Raw genomic sequence first — 19,352 nt, 5'->3', positions numbered from 1 at the left:
TAGGATCATCTTGGAGTTGATCCGTGTGAGTTTTCAAATGATTCATACCTTGACTTAATTAATTTTGATTAATTAACCATATTCCCTAAGTTTAGACTTAGGAAATATTTAAAAACTGGTTAATAATCTAATCAAGCCATCCCTAGGTGGAATTCCAAAAATGATTTTTGGGTTTTGGAGATCTCATGTATTCTAGCCTCTCCACCAAATTTCGTGGTTAGAACATATTCAATGCTACAAAAACTAACACTCCCTCTTGTTGATTTTGGGTAGCATCGGATGTGATCTAGCTCCAAAATTTTGTGGAGGGGCTAATATTCATGAGATCTCCAAGACCCGAATGATGAGTTATTAAAATAACTAATATTTTTTAATGGGGTCTTAAGTCTAAACTTAGGAAAATAAAAATATTAATGAATATTAATAAAGATATGGGTGAGAAGCTTGTAAGAGACGAGGATCAAGTCTGTTTTAATCTTAGTCGTTGATTAAGGGCTTAATTTCGACCGTTGATTCATCAACATGAAAAGTATAAGAGAAGACTTGAGAGTCATTTGGAGACACATCGGGCAAATACTCAGTGACCCGAGGGAAATCGATTCTCAAGGAGAAGAAGTTCGATTTTAGAAGGAGAGTAGCAGGGTGAGGGAAGAGGAGGGTATCAACATCAGTCAGAGACTGAGTAAGAGGTGATGCAGAGCATCTGAGAGACAACGTAGCTGGAGACGCAGTTCTCACGCAGGAGTGACGTAGAGGAGGACAGAGGGTCTCCAAGGTGTTAGAACTTCTCTAGGGGGAGGAGAAAAATTCTCTCAGGTGTTTTCTCTCAAAAGTGACTCAGTATGTTGTAGAATCTTTCTCTGTAAAGAGATTGTTGCTGAAGATTAATAAATAAACCCTCATGTGCTGCACCGGTTTCGCAATGGGTTTTTCCAGGGACAGTTGTCCAAAAATAACTGTGTTGATGTGGTTGATTCTTGTGCTTGTATATCACTGTTATTTTCTCTATGCTATTATGTGATAACTGCAGTAGAATTTATTTTAATGTTTACTGAAGGGTTTTGTAAATAACTTATTGTGGAAAATAAGTAGGAGAAATAAATCAGTTACTGCAGTAGAATTTCGTGTTAGAAATTTTCACATGGTATCAGAGTAGAGATCAAGCAACAGGATTAAAGAATCTGCTATGAGTCAGGAGCATGATGCTGGGGCATCAACTCAGAGGGACTCACACAGATCTCCAGAGAAAGAAGAGAGCACAAAGAACATGGATCATGATTATTCTATGTTAGCTTCTAGACTGGAAGAAGAAGTCGCTTGCCTAGTGAGTTCTATCTCCTCTGAGGTTTCGTATATAGATAGTGGAGCTTCCTGGCATATGAAAGGAATACGAGAATGTTTTTCGAATTATCAGGAAGAAAGGGTGAACTTCTAGATCACCATGGGAAATAAGTCAAAATGTACCCCTGTAGGAAGAGGTACTGTAGTCTTTCAAACAAAAGCAGGGGATTGGCTTTGAGCAACCAAAGTGCTGCATGTGCTAGGATTGGGGATGAACTTACTCTGTATCTCAACTTCAAAACACGGGCTATGATGTTTTTCATTAAGGAGAAAGTATATGTCAAACACCCGAGTTGGAAAAAGAAGGCCAGATAGGAGTAAGAAGTAACAGGCTATATAAATTACAGCTAAAATCTCCAATGGCACTGATAGGTAGCAGTGGGGAAAAAGATTTGAATGAACTATGGCACAGGAGGATGGGACACTTACACCATGGGGCTCTAAGAATTCTCGGAAGAACTGTAACAAGAGTTCCAGAGTTGAGTACCAAACGAGATGATGTATGCAGAGGGTGCGCACTAGGCAAGTACGCCAAAGCGACATTTTCCATAAGTAACAATAGGGCTAAGAGTGTTCTAGGATTGATACACTCAGATATCTACAGACCCATGTCCACAAAAGCTCTTAGTGGTGCCAAATACTTCGTCACCTTCATTGATGACCATTCCAGGATCTACTTTCTAAAACCCAAGGATGAGGTTTTTGGTCGATTCAAAGAGTTCAAGGCTCTAGTTGAGAATCTAACAGGAAAGAGGATAAAGATATTGTGCTCAGACAATGGTGGAGAATACATCGACAAGGACTTCACTGATTTTTGCGCAAGGGAAGGCATCAGAAGAGAGTGGAGAACTCCCTATAATACGGAGCAGAATAGAGTAGCAAAAAGGAAGAACATGACTATTGTTGAAGCATGCAACACGACCGTTTATGTCCAGAATAGGACTCCTCACAGGGCATTAGGTAAGATTACTCCGGAGAGTGTCTTCACTGGTAAGAAGCCCGAAGTGAGTCATTTCAGGATATTTGGGAGTTTGGCATATTGCCATATACCCGAAGAAAAGAGGAAGAAATTGGATTAGACTGTGGAGAAAGGATATCTTGTGGGATATAGCGAGAATGCTAAGGCATATAGAGTCTATCTTTTGGGGAATAGGAAGATCGTAATTTGACGGGATGTAAAGCTCATGGAGGACAAAGCTTTCAGGAAATCCCGAGAAATGCCTTTCGAAGAGCAGTCAAAGGATGATCCATTGGTCTAGCCACTTCGACCAACAAAAACTAGCACCGGTATTTCTCCTAAAGGAAAAACTCCAGAGGTATCACAATAGGTGGAGTCTTAGGAAGAGGAGGAGCAGATAGACATACCCACTACCAGTGGAAGAACGAGTTGGGAACTTTGACAGATACTACGAGATGCAGAGGATTTCGTCGGTGTGCCCAGGAACGAGAAAAGGGAGCGTAGATAGCCAGATAGATACCAAGCCTTGGTGGCTTAGGTTGGAGAACCCTCTAGTTTTCAGGAGGTCGTTCAGCATCAAGTATGGGTAGATGCTATGGTGGAGGAATACAGTTCCATAATGGTCAATGATGTCTAGGAAGTGGTACCTAGGCCTCAGGACATAACAATTGTAAGTTCGAGATGGCTACACAAACTCAAATACGCTGCAGATGGCATTGTGGAAAAATACAAAGCCAGGTTGTGGCTAAGCGGTATGCTCAGAAGGAAGGGATAGACTACGAAGAAACCTTCGCCCCAGTAGCCAGGTATACCTATATTAGATCCATGATATCCCTTGCAACACAGATGAGGTGGTAGATCACCAGATGGATATCAAGACGACGTTCTTGAACGGGGTGATAGAAGAAGAAGTATACATTGAACAACCAGAGGGTTTTGAGACACATGAGAAGAAATCTCATGTATGCAGGTTGAAGAAAGCCTTGTATGGGCTTAAACAGGCACCTAGAGCATGGTACGGTCGAATTGATGGTTACTTGCAGAAGATGGGATTCGTTAGATCCTAACCTCTACTATTTGGTTGTAGAGAATGAGCCTCTAATCCTGGTGTTATATGTGGATGATCTTTTTCTGACAGGCTCATCCAGGCTCATCAAAGATTGCAAGGAAAACCTAGCTATAGAATTCGACATGAAGGATTTGGGACAAATGCATTATTTCCTGGGGTTGGAAGTTTGGCAACAGAAGGGTGGGATTTTCCTTGGACAAGGGAGATACGCTACAGAGATTTTGAAAAGGTTCAGAATGCAGGACTGTAGACCTATGGCTACTCCAATGATTACCAACTGGAAGAAGATTGATGCATCCGAAGATAAAGAAGTCAATCCCACCTTGTACAAGCAGCTCATAGGGTCCCTGATGTATCTGGTCAATACCAGGCTAGACATTTGTTACGCTGTCAACACCCTCAGTCAGTTCATGGTGGAACCAAAGAGGGCGCACTGGGCAGCAACCAAGCATGTTCTCAGATATATACGAGGAACAGTTGAGCATGGACTAATGTACACCCAAGGCAATGACATCAGACTGAGTGGGTTCACTGACGCAGATTGGGTTGGAAGTTCAATAGATCGGAAAAGTACCACTGGGTATTGTTTCAACATTGGATTGAGAATGACCTCTTGGTGTAGTAGGAAACAAAAATCCATAGCTTTGAGCTTAGCTGACGCTGAATATATGGCAACTAGCACAACTTTGTGTGAAGCCATATGGCTTAGGAAATTGCTTGTGAATCTATTCAGGAGAAGGATGGAAGCGACCAATATTTTGTGTGATAATCAAAGTTGCATCAAGCTCTCTAAGAATCCAATTTTTCATGATCGGTCGAAGCACATTGACATCATGTGTCACTTTATCAGAGACTGTGTCCAACGAGGGGTCGTACAGTTGAGGTACACCTCGACAGGAGAATAGGTGGCAGACATTCTCACCAAGGCTCTAGGAAGAACAAAGTTTGTTTATTTCAAGGAGAAGATGGGGATGGTTAAGAATCTGTTTCAGTAGCAGAAGCAGATAGTATAGGGAGTTGCAGTGCAACAGTCAGCAGTGGTAGTACTATGGGCAACATGAACAACATATTCAGAGGGAGCCGCAGTACAGATGTAGCAGTGACAATTGCAATGTGATGGGCAGCAGTATAGGGTGCAACAACGCAACAGATGAGAGGTAGCAGGTCGAGCATCAGCAGCGTAGAGGATCGATGACGTGGATGAGTGTGATGCTTCTATTGGGAGGCATTGCTAAAACACATTCCTCGCTAAGAGGGAGTGTTGATTTTGGGTAGCATCAGATGTGATCTAGCTTTGAAATTTTGTAGAGGGGCTAATATTTATGAGATCTCCAAGACCCAGAAATCGTTTGGAGAAATTCCACTCAGATGATGAGTTATTAAAATAATTAATATTTTTAATGGGGTCCTAAGTTTAAACTTAGGAAAATAAAAATATTAATGAATATTAATAAAGATATGGGTGAGAAGCTTTTAAGAGACGAGGATCAAGTCTGTTTTAATCTTAGCCATTGATTAAGGACTTAATCTCGACTGTTGATTCATCAACATGAAAACTATAAGAGAAGACTTGAGAGTCATTTGGAGACATGCCAGACAAATACTCAGTTACCCGAGGGAAATCGATTCTCAAGGAGAAGAAGTTCGATTTCAGAGGGAGAGTAGCAGGGTGAAGGGAGAGGAGGCTATTAACATTAGTTAGAGACCGAGGAAGAGGTGAAGCAGAGCATCTGAGAGACAATGCAGAGGGAAGAGTAGTGAGACAACCTAGCTGGAGATGCAGTTCTCACGCAAGCTGATCCAGAAGTGATGCAGGAATGACGCAAAGGAGGATAGAGGGTCTCCAGGGTGTTAGAACTTTTCCAGGAGGAGGAGAAAAATTGTCTCAGGTGTTTTCTCTCAGAAGTGTCTCAATATTCTATATAATCTTTCTTTGTAAAGAGATCGTTGCTGAAGATTAATAAATAAACCCTCATCTGCTGCACCAGTTTTCTCGCATTAGGTTTTTCGGGGACAATTGTCCAAAAATAATTGTGTTGATGTGATTGATTCTTGTGTTTGTATATCATTGTTATTTTCTCTATGCTATTATGTGATAACTACAGTAGAATTTATTTTAATGTTTATTGAAGGGTTTTGTAAATAACTTATTGTGGAAAATAAGTAGGAGAAATAAATCAGTTATTGCAGTATAATTTCGTGTTAGAAATTTTCAGACCTCTTAGCGATGACTGTGTTCTCTCTTGTGCTTCACATCTTGCCACAACACCTTGTTTCTGCTTCACCTCTTGCCACGCTACTGATGTCTGGCCACATTCTCCTCCTCCTTCAAACCCTTCGATCCACTGCTACTACTACCACTGATGGAGCTCTTTAGAAGAGCTTGCCTCAACTCCTCCTGCTGCAAGTCTGACCACATCCTGTCCCATTCTGGTAGCTTGTCTCTGCCCAATATACTTTGGACAAAAACTTGCCACTCCTCAGAGACATTGTTCAGTGCCAATCTCACTAGCTCTATTGGTTGAGGCGCTGCCCCAACAACTGCAAGCTGGTCTCGGACCTCCTGAATCCTAGTGAGGAAGGGATCTATGCCTTCCCCCTTTTGCATCTTGATGCATCTCAACTTTTCTTCTAGGAACATCTTCCGTTGCTCGAAAATGCCCTGATATAGCATGGAGAGAGCATCCCACATATCTTTGGCAGTGTCTTTATCAGCTATGTGTGAGACTATATGGTCCCTAACTCCATCTAGGTTCAGTTGCTCCGCCTTCGTCATTCCCTTCCTGTATTCTTTTAGCTGATCTGCATCTTGGGGAACTGTCACAAGACTGTCTATGTAGAGCTTCAGGCCATATTCATCCAACCGGAAGGACATCTTGGCCTTCCAGATGACATAGTTGGAGGAACCCTCCAATCTATCTTGATCTCTAAGCCCTGTTGTGGCCATCTCAAAAATTGTTGAAAACCCCCTCTTTCCTTCTACTTGGTTGCTGATTTGCTACTCACACTCCCTTCTAGAATGCGAAGATCTGCTAGCGGCCATTGCTATTCTCCTTGGAAAAATCAAACTTTTGAGACTCAAAGTTCCTTGAGAGAAATTTTCCCTCTGTTGTGTGTGCTTTTCTACCTAACGCTGATTCTGCTACTGCAAACTGCTGCAAAACCTTCTGTGTCCAACCAAGGAATCTGCTCAACGAAAATTTGAGTTGCAGCTACTATCTTTGAATGTTGGAATCATTAACCAGGGCAACTTGACTTTGCTGCAACCCTGCAACTAAAAATCAAATTTTTGCCCCAACAATTTGGCCTACTTTTCTGCGCACTGCAATGCCTCTTAAAATTTCGGCGTGCTTCTCCCTCTGAGTAGCAGAATTTTCTCCTCCGCTTTTGAGCTTCACGACTGATCACCCATGCTCTGATACCATGTGAAAATTCCAAAACTGGAATCCTATTGCAGCAAATGGAAATTATTCTTCTAATTGTTAATTACTTTTAACAATTTATTTGTTATGACAAATACTGAATAAATCACATTGCAACTTTCACAAATAAAATACTGTGGAAATAATAGCGCTGGAAATTGAGAAAATTCTAGCACACACACAATAAAAATGACACTGTTATTTTTGGACAAAAATCCCCGGGAAAACCTAACTTGGGAAAACCGGTGCAACATCTGAGGGTTTTTATTGTTAAGCAGTGATGAGAAATTTTGAGTTGAATAATTTGAATGCCCAACTGGCAATCCTACAGATAAAAATACTGGGAAAATTCCAGTGAGGAATTTTCCTCACCCCACAGGCAAATCCGGGCTCTGACTACAGCTCCAAGTGAGCCATCCAAACTGCCTCTGCGTTGGCTTGCGTCACCCTAGCGCAATATCTGCCACACTCACCTGAATCAGCTACTCCTGTAGCTGTCCTCTCTGCCACTAGCTGAGAAACTGTCTCTTCGACCTTCTGGAATCCTTTCCCGACCTCTGGAACTGAAACCTGTCTTCTCCCTCGCTAAATCGAACCGCCCTCTAGAGGCTTCTGTGCAGCCCCTGCGTCAGCCTCACTGTGCTATTTCTGCCCCTTTGCAAATGCACTCGCCAGATCTGGAAAACTTCCTCCAACCTCACTGTTCCTGCCCCTTACTCTCTGCTTCGATTTCTGGCTCTCCGACAACTGTTGCTGCTCTCTGGAAATCGATTTGCCAAGGAATTCAAACTTTTGGTGTATCTTCTCCAAGTGACCATCGACTTCCTCATATAATCCACTGTTGGAGCACCAACAACCAAGTTTAAATCTCAATCAATGGCTAGGATCATCTTGGAGTCAATCCGTGTGAGCTTCTAAATGATTCACACCTTGACTTAATTAATTCTAATTAATTAGCCATATTCCCCAAGTTTAGACTTGGGAAATATTTAAAAACTGGTTAATAATCTAATTAAGCCATCTCTAGGTGGAATTTCCAAAAACAATTTCCAAGTTTTGGAGATCTCATGTATTCTAGCCTCTCCACCAAATTTCGTGGCTAGAACACATCCGATGCTACAGAAACTAACAAGGGAATTTGTCTGTGATCCAAAAAATAAATATATGAGAAAGAATGACAAGTCACAAAGATGAACAATGAAAACATGAAATAAATATTCACATTTGCTTTAATGTTTTTGTTTCTTTGTTTTAAAAAATTGACATTTTCAAAGGCCATTGGGCAAAAAGTATGGGGGTCTGCCTGAGTCCCCTTGTTCAAAGTGGGGTTGCCTAGGAGTTTTCCACAAAAGGAAAATGACCTCCATTTCTTGGAAAATGTTCCTCATTGAATTTTTACATCTTGGAAAACTAGGAAATTTGTGGGGTGCATCCCCCAGCCCGGAAAATAGGCCCCTCTGTAACACTGACAAATATATGGAAAAAAACTAAGTCAACCAAAGTAGTTTGTGTTAATACTTCTGACCATTTGTTGGTATTTCTAATGTCGCGAGTAGTTGTGTCAATCAATGCTTTTCATATCAATCTTATATTATTATTTTATATCTTTTCATTGATAATTGACAATTTATATGAGTCTCAGTGAATATACAAAAATGTTCGTATCAGAGTGGGTTCCATTCCCTGTTGGTCAGGTGCCCAGATTTCTGCCAGGAGGCAATAAAACTACAAACTAGGAGCCCATTCACTTCCACTCCTTAATTCCCTACATATTCTGCATTTCAAAGTCAAATGTACAAGGCAGTAGAGATCCAAAAACAATGATTTTGATATGGCAAATTTATATTGGAAAAACTGATAATGCAGATCATGCAGTCTAACCTTCCAATAGCTGTCACTGGCAGAACTGTTTCCTAATACCTACAGAGGAAGATTGACATCATATGCCATACTGCCAGCAGTGGTATGTAGGAAAGTATTTTTTTTTTATATATTTTGAAGAAATGACAGAATATATATTTGTAATGCAAGTGCGAAGGATGCTAGGGTTAGTTAGTTAAGTATTGAACGAGACTTAGATAGCAATGTCTAACTGAATGCACAAGGTTTTCAATGTTGCTTGTGGGGAACTTGGTACATGCTATAGTCACTTACAGGAAAAGCAAGACTTGAAATATCATGCTAATCAAGATTCTCTTATGATGGCTATCTGTGAGAGGGCTTGAGTGGAATGTAAACATAAACAAGCCATGATAGTTTTTTTGTGTTTGCTAGCATGTCTATGACTTGTGGGACAAGCCTGTGGTCTAGGAAACCATGACCCAGGGGCATCTAATCTGTCAAAAATTAAAATCACCTGAAATCACCTGGGGATTGCACTCGGCTTGGGTTACACCAACCATTAATGTGGCTGGGTTTTTTTGGTGTCTCCTCCTCACTAGCACGAATTTTGAACCTTGGTCAACTTACAGAATGAAACCCTCTAAATCTAATTGCACTAAAGATTTGACAAACAAGCTGTGATAGTTGCAATGCTACGTCATATCCAATTATACTAGAATTGACAAGAAGTATATTTTAGAATTACAATGCACCCATCAGCAATTGTATTTGAGAATGAATATTGCATGTCTATAATAATCTGAGCATCTTATGTCAGCAATAACTCCTCTACAAGTCGAAAATTCCAATGTTTAATTTGAAATTATCACACATGATGTACTTTAAGTTTGTATTTTAATGTAGTCATCATGGAATAACTTTCAGAATTATTTAGAGGGTACTTTTTCTTTGATGCACTTAAAAGGTTTTGCAATATTATAATTGGTTTTTGACTTGACTGAATGCTTTTGATGGCAGGTGGCACTGAAGGTCTGTTTGCTCAGACAACACTTGAAATAACAAGTGATATTCTTAAGACCTATCGTAATCAAGGTATGCCTTTATGTACTTTCAAACCTTTTCAATATCAGGAGTTTATTTCAAATTATAATCTTTTTATAACTTTATGACCTTTGCATCATGATACATGGAGACTTCAGTGTCACACATTAAGTTTGGAACAGTTGTCATAAAATACTTTTGAACCATAAAGCAAACTTTCAAGAGGGCTCTAAGCAGCCAATATACATAGTACTACTTTGAAACCCTTGCTCGAGTGTGGAAACAAAGTTCAGGGTGCATGTTTGAACATGTCTTTGCAACTCAATCAGAGATTGCAAGAGTTAATATTCCTTTCCAAAGACGGTTAATAAGTATCATTCATAAACTAGTCAACTGTGTTAAGTTATAATCCCGAGGTGCTTAAAAAACATAGAAAGTGATCCACTTTATTCAAATTGAAGCTGAGGATCATTAACGGATTTATATTTAGGTAAGGTGCTTAAATAACATAGAAAGTGAACCATTTTATTCAAATCCACACTTGACATGATCATGAACAGATTTCTATGCAATGCTCAGACAAGCTCAGCCAAGCCCTGATTTGTTATCTTAATTTAAACGTTAGTCCAAAGGAGTCTTTTTGTTTACTAGATGCTGGAGACCTTAATAAAGTTGGAACGTCATTGGAAAGAAAAGTTTTTCTTATTTCCCTTTTATCTCGATCTGATTAGTGGTTATTACATTACCTATGCTTTCGATATTTCTCAAACATTGTTGTGCAGCAGTTAAGTTTACCAAATTTGAAGTGACCTTCTTCTTTACTCTTTTCGGCCTATTTATGTTTGATCTCATGTCTCTGACACAAAAAGAGTTGCATATTTTTTTGTCTTTCTTTTTGAAAAATGCATCATATATTACTTCATGGAAGAAAGAGAGTTACAACAATCTAACAGAATTAGAAGTAAAGCTCCATCCTAAAAAAACAAAAATTGCTAGCATATGGGCCTGTGCCCCAATAGGAAGGGAATCAGCATCTTCACAGAAAAAGATTGGAGTTGACATTAACAAGAAAAGCCATTTCCTGCTTAAAATGCTTCAATTCCCCTAGACTAAGAAGGGGCGTTTCCTTCTGAAATTAACCAGACATTGATGCTTCCACAAAAAGCCAATAGTGGATACTGCATTGTGTGCAATAGGGATTTGCAGCTTCCTCTATGTTAGCTTTATCTGTTGTTCAGATTGGGTTTTCCTAAAGTGTATCTGTACACAGTTTCAGCAGGACAATGCACTCAACAATTTGTCTGGTCTCATTTACTGTGAGGCATGGAAGATCTACGGATGAGGTTGCAACAACAGTATTTACAGTGCTCTGCATGTGTGCAACAGATTGCAGTCATGATGAGGGCACACCAGAGATGCCTGTCAGGAGGCACAACTGTTAATAAACAGTGGTAGAGGTATATGCATGCATGTGTCAGCTTTAGGTTTGTTTTGTTTAGAGATAGTCTTCAGTATAGTAGGCATTCAGTGGCTGTAGAGAATGTGTGCAGCATGGTGCATTTGCTGTCCTTAAACAGATTTAGAAGGTCCTGTTCAAAGCAGTCTAGTGCAGTTCCAACTTTAGATTAGGTGCTGGCGTGAGGGAGTTCCACTTTTAGGATTGCACTGTTTCTAAGACAGAAGATGTGTGCATGCATGCAGGCTCCATCTTCTCCAGTTGAGGCATGTAATTTTAGGCAGGGAATTCATCTAATGGGGCACAGAAGTCCATGATGGTGCATGTTTTCTTGGGCTTAGGATTAATGGTTTTGTCTTTTGTTGGGGTGAACCACTGGGTGGTTTAAACTCTACATTCTTTGTATCTTATGTTCTCTCCTACTCTATAAAAGAGGGAAATGCCACACCACTGTTATCAGGGGTTAGATAAACATTTCGAACAGTTTACATTTTATTTTTCTATTGGAAGTAGCAGAGACTTAGTGTGTGATTAAGTGCAGGAAGCTTGTTTGCTGTCATAATTTTCAGATCGCTGTTTTATGCAGAATTAGTACAGTTCATTGTTCTGATTACTTTTAGTTTGTTGCTCATACTTTTCAGTTCGCCTATCGTGTTCAGATCTAGCAGTAACGACAGTTTGGAGAGTTGGTAAAGTTTCCAGTGTTCTTAGGTTTTTATGATTTACTGGGATGATAACCATGTACTGAAATTTTGACATGGTATCACAGCACGTGTCTTAGATTTTCGAGATCCATGCTGCCTGTGAGAGGGAGCTTATTGGAGGATCTTAGTGGGTGTGATGTGCTTGCTTTAGTGATTGAAGCAAACTGGGACCCATGGTAGGTTGTTGGGAGTCTAGGATTGAAAGAAAAAGTTAAAACTATAAATAGAGATCTTATTTCGTTTGCAAGAGGTGATTCTGGGAGGCGAAAGATACTAGCTATGCTTTGCTGTTGTTGATGTAAGGTTGAATCCTTTGGGGCTGTCATCTTCTTCTTTCATTCTTCTGGAGCTGGCATGTTTGTAAGGTCACCATTATTCTTATTTGCCATCATATTATATTTATTGCTGATATATAGGCTGTTTATTGTCTAAAATAGGGCCCTCTTTATAATGGTTTTAGCGGCCCTCTTCTATCTTTTTGTCAAATCTGTTTTGTGATGTACCAAGGAGCTGTTAATGCAATATATATGGCTGTTTCTTGACTTAGGTTTCAAATTTGAGAGATATATGGTTGTGAGAAATTTACGGGTGTGTCATACGCCTTATGTATGTTGGGGGGGGGGTTATCACATTCTACTTGTGTGTTTTAAAGCACCACTGCTTACCTATAATCCACAACCCTAATAAAAGGCACTAATCTTCCTAGTACCCACCATATTAAATTCTAGAATTCCAAAAAAGTATTACATTCCATAAATTCAATTTGTAGATCTGCATTTAAGGGACAGATTTATGGTCTTATTCTAGGGTTTTCTCCGTTGGTTAGAAAATCACTAAACCTAAGAGCTGAGTATGACCACTGAGATGACAGTCGTTGGTGTCCTAGGGCTGTCTTTTACTTGCATTTGCTCTTGGACTTAAGTTTTAAGTGCAGGTTGAAAGGTCAACATGGGTGATGTGAGCCCAGCACAATTGAGGCTTTGCGGAAAAGATCCAATAAACTAGTAGTAAATTCATGGTGCATGTGGCTAAGATCTACTAGAATTTGCTAGATGATTATTTTCACAGGTAGCTAGTTCCTCAACCTAAGAGAGAAATTGGATTCCTTATTGTTTTTAGTCATTCAATGAAGATAAGTTGATTGGGATCTAAGAAGGTAGAAAATGTTGTTTACACTGTTTACATATAGCACATCTTGTTTTCTTGTTTGGAATGACCTAGGGTACAATAAGGGCCTTCTAAGATAGGATAAGATATGATAATTTAATTAATGCCCAACAAGTTACCACAAAGTTGGTCAATGCTACTCAAAAAGTACAACCAATGAGATTAAATATTGGGAGTGTGAAAGAAACTCCTATCCTTACCCTACTAAAAGTAGAGAAACAACTAACAAATTAATCAATAGAAATGTAAGTATTGCAAATGCAAAACCAAGATCAATACCTTGTCAAGTTTACAACATCACAGTCAAGGCATGTAGAGGTGACCACAAGAAGCATAGTAGGGAGAGAGGGATGATGGCTCTTGATCCAAGTTATCAATCGCTATAAGGGGCCCAATGCACTCCTTGAAGATGTTGTACAACAAATATTTGGTGTTGAGGGGGCCTAAGAATGTATCCAAGGGGAGCCTCGAAGCGATGAGGTCCCTTGCTTCTAACATCCAAGGAAAAGGGGAAGAATATGTAAATGGAAAACATGTTGCTAAGGAGGCTTTGGTGAGAAGTATTATATGTAGAGAAAATTTGACTATAGGACCTCCTAGAGTTGGTCTGTCTAGTGGCTAGGTGGGATTTGGAACTGTAGTCCCTCAAAGTCCCATGGAAATCTGTCAACCCAAGAAATGGGACCTATTTACAAATGATTCTATATTTGTGGAAGATGAGATTCAACTAGATGGTCTTGTGGAGCTACCTACAATTACAAACCCAACATATGAGCCACAACTTGAGAGTAGCAAGTACCCATGGAGCATCTTCATTGAGGAGGTAAAACATGAAGAAGCATCAATTATTGGCATTACTAATTAGTGACCACTCACTAGTGACTTGTTTTATGAGTAAATGTTGTCTAACATATTTTATAGTTATCTATGTAAAATTATGGCTGAAGTATTGAAGTTTGAAACATTGAATCTAAAATTTTGAAAAGTAAATCATGAATGTCAAATTGGAATTTTGATTGTGACATTATTATTTTTCATAGTTAATGTTATTTTATACTTTAGTTATACCTTTTACATTTCAATGTTCTATATTTTACTATATTCCTTGTAACTTTTTAAGCATATTTATAGAGGCCGTAAGTAATAATATATGACCCCAAGGGGTGTTGTGTTTGCATCTTGCATGTCGGACACGGACATGCTAGGATACATGTCCTAGACATGTCCTACCTATACTCTAAAAAACAATTTTCATTGTTATTTTCTCGGTGTTAGTTGGATAGAAAGAGCTCTTATGATCTCACATTGTGTAGATGAAGGGTAAAATCAAGATTTGAAGGGATTCTAAGTGTTTTGTAAATGTTCTATTTTCTAAAAAATAATGGGCCTTCATGTCTATACTTACATGCTTGTATTTCTAATTTGTGTGTGTGTGTGTGTATATATATATATATATATATATAGAGAGAGAGAGAGAGAGAGAGAGGTGTCCTCCATATCGTATCTTTAGGGTTGACATGTCTCATGTCGACCACTTACATTTCTATGTCTTCTGTGTCCTATGTCTTCATGTCATGTGACTTGGCATTCTACTTTCTCATCCAAGATCTAAATGACATGGCATAGCAACAAGCCTCACTACATGCATAAAAGGTCTTCCATAATGAAAAAAGAGACAAGTTTAAGGTTGGGAGGAGAAAGATGACTTTGTAATCATTCACTAGTAAGATCCCTTTGAATCAAAGGATGGATCATTTGCTTCTATGTGACTTCCATTGGTCCATATCACTTGCCAATGAGAAATCAACATTGACTTGTAGGAATAAAGCACGTCTCTACTCAAGAAGGCATTGAACAAAGATCATTGCTTTGAGCATAGCCAATGAAGAACATTGCATGCATAAAACTTCTTCCTTAAAGAAAAACGAGACAAGCTTAAGCATGGGAGGATCACAATGATCATTTGATCTCCAAGGCTGCCCATTGATTTCCTTTATAATCTCTCATTGAGAAATCAATGGCCAAGATCTAGATTTGAAATTATCTAATTGATGGCTAAGATTACTTAGAACCTTTTCTAGAAGTCTTTAATGGAAAATCGACCCTGTCTCAATTATTACTAATTAATTAATCTATTTCCTTAATTTAATTAAGACATTTCCATTCAAAAGAATAATTTGGGCTTGAAGATATTTTCTACTCTTGTGTTCATAGCCTCACTGACACCACCTGATTCTAGAACACCTGTCCGAGCAATATCAACCAACAGTCCCTCTTAGTGAGGAAGATGTTCTACATTGTATGCCATCGTGCTTTGTGCTCACATCTAGAACACCTATCACCTTGAGTAACCCATGGCCCATTCCACTATGCCACAACTCTCCTGGATTGTTGCTGCAAGTGATGAGTGCAAACTCATCCTCCAACCAACTAGAAAGCTCATTTGTGACAGTTGTTGTTTGCTTCTCGCCGTTATTGCCACCCTTCTTGTTGTGCAGGAATTGTTGTGGTAATGGCCAAACTCGTGACAACCACAACACTTGATCTTTGACATGTCCTTCTTTTCCTCCTTGGAGTTGGACCCTTTACTGAATCCATTTTTCATTTTGCCTTTGCTCATAAGAGCAACATTCTCGCTATCATATCCCTTCTGCTCGAAACTTCTACTAGTACCACTGTTGCCTTTCACGAGGCTCAATCGAAGCTCCTCTCCTGTGAAGTCGTTCTACAAGCGGTCCCAAGTAGGAAAATCAGATCTTCCACCAACCACTTGCATGAAAACATTCCATTGCTTTTGAAACCCATTTAGGGTTGTTCTCACAAGCTCTTTGTCATCGACCTTCCAATTCCTGCCAGCTCATCTTTCACTGTCCTGATGTGGGTGAGATAACTGACAATGTTCTCTCCCTTATTTTGTTTGGTGCTTCTGAGCTTCTCTCTTAGGACCTGTTGATCACTCATGTGTCAACCACCCCTTGAGAAAAGTATAGTGCAAAAGCAGTCAGTTGTTTTTTTTAAATTTTATTTTATTTTATTTTTTATTTTTTTCCAGATTTCATCATCTTACAGAGTTTGGTCATTATAATGTAATCCAAATTCTGTAGCCCCATGGGCCTTGATGTAAAAATGATTCTAGTATGTTTATAAAGCCATGTAAAACATCTAGGTAAGCCTATGGTTTTTACCAAAGAGTTTCATTGAATGGAGTTTTTTTTCCTTCGTCAATTATTTGTCTTTTTTAACATTTATAATTGGTAGAGTTTTTCTCCCAAGCATGCCCCAAAGCTAGAGTGGGGCTCGATGGTAAGGTCTTAGGTGAGTCCTAGTGTATCGAGTCTATGTAAACTATCATACTAGATCATCTATAAAGTGTCGCAAAATTTGGTTAAGTCTATAGGTCATGTTTTTATTGTCAAAATTCCCCTTCTGTATGAGATTTTCTATGTAATATATGATGTAAAGATGTAAAAAGTATTGTTTATAGGAGTTCTAGGGGGTATATCGTATGAGTACTTAATTTTACACCTCAATGTTGATTTGGGGTAGCATTGGATGTGCTCTAGCCATGAAAATTGGTGGAGAGGCTAAAGCACATGAGATTTCCAAGACCCAGAAATGGTTTGGACAGATTGCCTGGTTTGGGAGATATTAAAATAATTAATATTTTAATGGAGTTCCTAAGTCTAAACTGAGGAAAAATAAAATATTAATGGGTATTAAAATTTAATATAAAACTGGGTTAGAAGGTTCCAAAAGTCATGGATCAAGCCAAATCTAATCTTAGCTGTTGATTAGAGATTTAATCTCGGCTATTGAAGGACCAACAAGAAAAGTATAAGAGGAGGCTGGAGGGTCAGTTGGAGAACACACCAGAGTGATCAGCAGCGAGGGGCAGTGAGTACTAGACAGAGAGGCAGAGATAGTGTCGAGAGACCAGTGTAGAGGTAGAAAGCGAGAAACAGCAGCCAGAGCAGGCCACGCAGAGCCCAACAGAGACAGTGCAGAGGCCAGAGGGCTTGCGTCATCCACGCAGAAGGCAGCAGGAGTGACGCACAGGGTCCCAGAGGCTGCGCAGTGCCTCAGAGGGCTGACGCAGAGCAGCAGGAGGCTGACACAATGCTTCAGAGTTGCTGGAGAGGGTTTCATGGGATAGGTTTTCTGAATACCTGTTTCCGAATAGAGAGGTATTATTGCCGGTTGTTTTTCTCTGTCGGGTGAACTAGTTTAGCACCCAGTTGTAGTCAAGGAAATACTGCATAATAATAAACCCTCAGAATAGTTGCATCGGTTTTCTCGCATTGGGTTTTTCTGGGGACATTTGTCCAAAAATAACGGTGTCACTTGTGTGCTTTTTTTCTTTCAGTTGATGATCTGTAGATGTTGAGACTGTATTGTGTTTATTTTGTTATTTATATGTTTTAAATAACTTGTTCAAATTTAACAAGTAGAAGAAATAAACCAGCAAAATACAGATTAAATTTCTAATGGATAGACTTAGAAATTTCAACACTCAACTCCTAAACTTTCTATCTAGACACACTTTGAAGGTGAAAAATATGTTTAAACGCTTCTAGAGTCATTGTTATTATTTTTTGGCAAAAAATGGAAAAATAATTAGCTGGAAATTAGTCAAAAAATAAAAATGAAATAAAATAAAATTTTCTCCAAGTGGAAAAACAATTAAAAAGTGAATGTGCACTTTCCAAAAAAGGGATCAAATTCAAAATGGAGAAAAGTCTCATTTCCAAGGCAGAAAAAACCTACAAAAAATTAGTTGGGCAAGAATGAAAATATTTTCTCAAGGGAAATCAATTGATTTGGTCCAGGTGGTTATTTTGAATGAGGGAATTTCAAGAAAATTATTTTGAAGATTTTCTAGTGGTCCAAAACCACCCCAGGGTCAAAGATTGGTCCATCCAGCACATCAATCAAGAAGGTCGAATTTTCCTATGGATTTGTGCAGTAGTAATCAACGGTTCAAATTATTTTGAGGATGAAGTCATGGATCAAGTCAACTAGCCGTTTTTCCACTTGGAGGCTCTCACACTCAGTTTTCTATACAAGGAAGCTCTAAGCTCCTCATTGTATCACATGAAAAATCTTGAGCTCTTGGGTAAGGAAGCTCTACTACTCTTGTAATATTTTTTTTGAGTAATAAAAAAAATGTCGTTGGGGAAAAGATTATGGTGTTATTCTTCAGTTATATGGTGTAATATTTTTGATCTTTTGTGCTTAATGTTCTACTAGTGTTTTAATTTTGTTATTTCCTTTAGCTCTTGAAGATTCATTGGTGTACAACTACCTTGCATCATTGTTTAGGTTTGGAGAAACACACTAGGTGAAGCAGATCTATTGGTTTTCGGTTAAACCCTTAGACTCCTCTATCACTATTCTATCCAAATCTTTGTGGATCTAACAAATATCTTTCAAATGTGTAGAAAATAATGATGTTGATCAGATCTTGGATACTTGGGGACATTCTCAGTTGAATTAACCAACTGTTCAAGCATAGAAGTTGAAGAACCCATAGTGGGTCATCCGAAGACTTATCTTTCAAAATAAGAAAAGGGTTTCTCTTTCCATTTGCTCTGGATCGAAATTTTAATTATCTTGAAAAAATTTCAAATTTTCTTTACTGAATAGATCTGCTATTTTGAAGAGATTATCATTGTAAATTTGTGAATACATCATGTATATATATTCTCTCCTAACCTTGTATATAATTTCTATATGTCTTGTATATATTTGTTGGGTTTTCTTGAGTTTCTTTTCTTGCAAATTTGAAGAAGGGCATCGATTTTGGGCTTGGATCTATTTGTATATATTTTTGCAGGCTTGATCCCATTGAAATTTTGAAGATCATTTTTTGAAGCCTAGATCAGCCTCCTAGCCTAGACGGCTAGGGCTTTTGAGGGCAACGAAAATTTTCAAGGGAGCCATCTAGCCTTTTCTGGTGGCCACAAGGGTTTGGATTAATTAATCTAATTAAGACATTTCCATTCAAAAGAATAACTTGGGCTTCGACATATTTTCTGCTCTTGTGTTCATAGCCTCATTAACACCACCTAAGGCTAGAACACTTGTCCGAACTACATCAACCAACATGGTCATTAGTTTATATGTGTTTTCCATTGGTCCACATCACTTGCCAATGAGAAATAAGCAGTTGAGTTGTAGGAATTAAGCACATTGTTGATGTGTGTTTCATAATGAAGAAAAGGATGATCTTAAGTGTGGGAGGAGAAAGATGAATTCATCATCATTGGCTTTGAGCATAGCTAACAGAGATCATTGCATGTGAAATTTTTCCATAATGGAAAAAGAGATCAACTTAAGCGTGGGAGAAGAAAGA

At 38.8% G+C, this 19,352-nt stretch overlaps 1 protein-coding gene across 1 annotated transcript in view; it reads left to right on the top strand.

The window, feature by feature from the left end:
* The window catches only part of LOC149154615 (pyrophosphate--fructose 6-phosphate 1-phosphotransferase subunit alpha-like), a 124,432-nt gene that overhangs the window by 78,212 nt on the left and 26,868 nt on the right, over nt 1-19,352 (top strand). Inside the window, exon 4 of the mRNA XM_089440196.1 lies at nt 9,650-9,724. Coding sequence (XP_089296322.1) covers nt 9,650-9,724 — 75 coding nt within the window. The remainder of the gene's footprint in view (nt 1-9,649; nt 9,725-19,352) is intronic.

Source organism: Pinus tabuliformis, chromosome 9 (genome assembly GCF_031772625.1).
Source record: "Pinus tabuliformis cultivar Carrire ecotype Pingquan chromosome 9, CPIR1, whole genome shotgun sequence".
NCBI lineage: Eukaryota > Viridiplantae > Streptophyta > Pinopsida > Pinales > Pinaceae > Pinus > Pinus tabuliformis.
The sequence above is the reverse complement of the archived record's forward strand: the minus strand, read 5'-3'. Positions and strand labels throughout refer to the sequence as shown.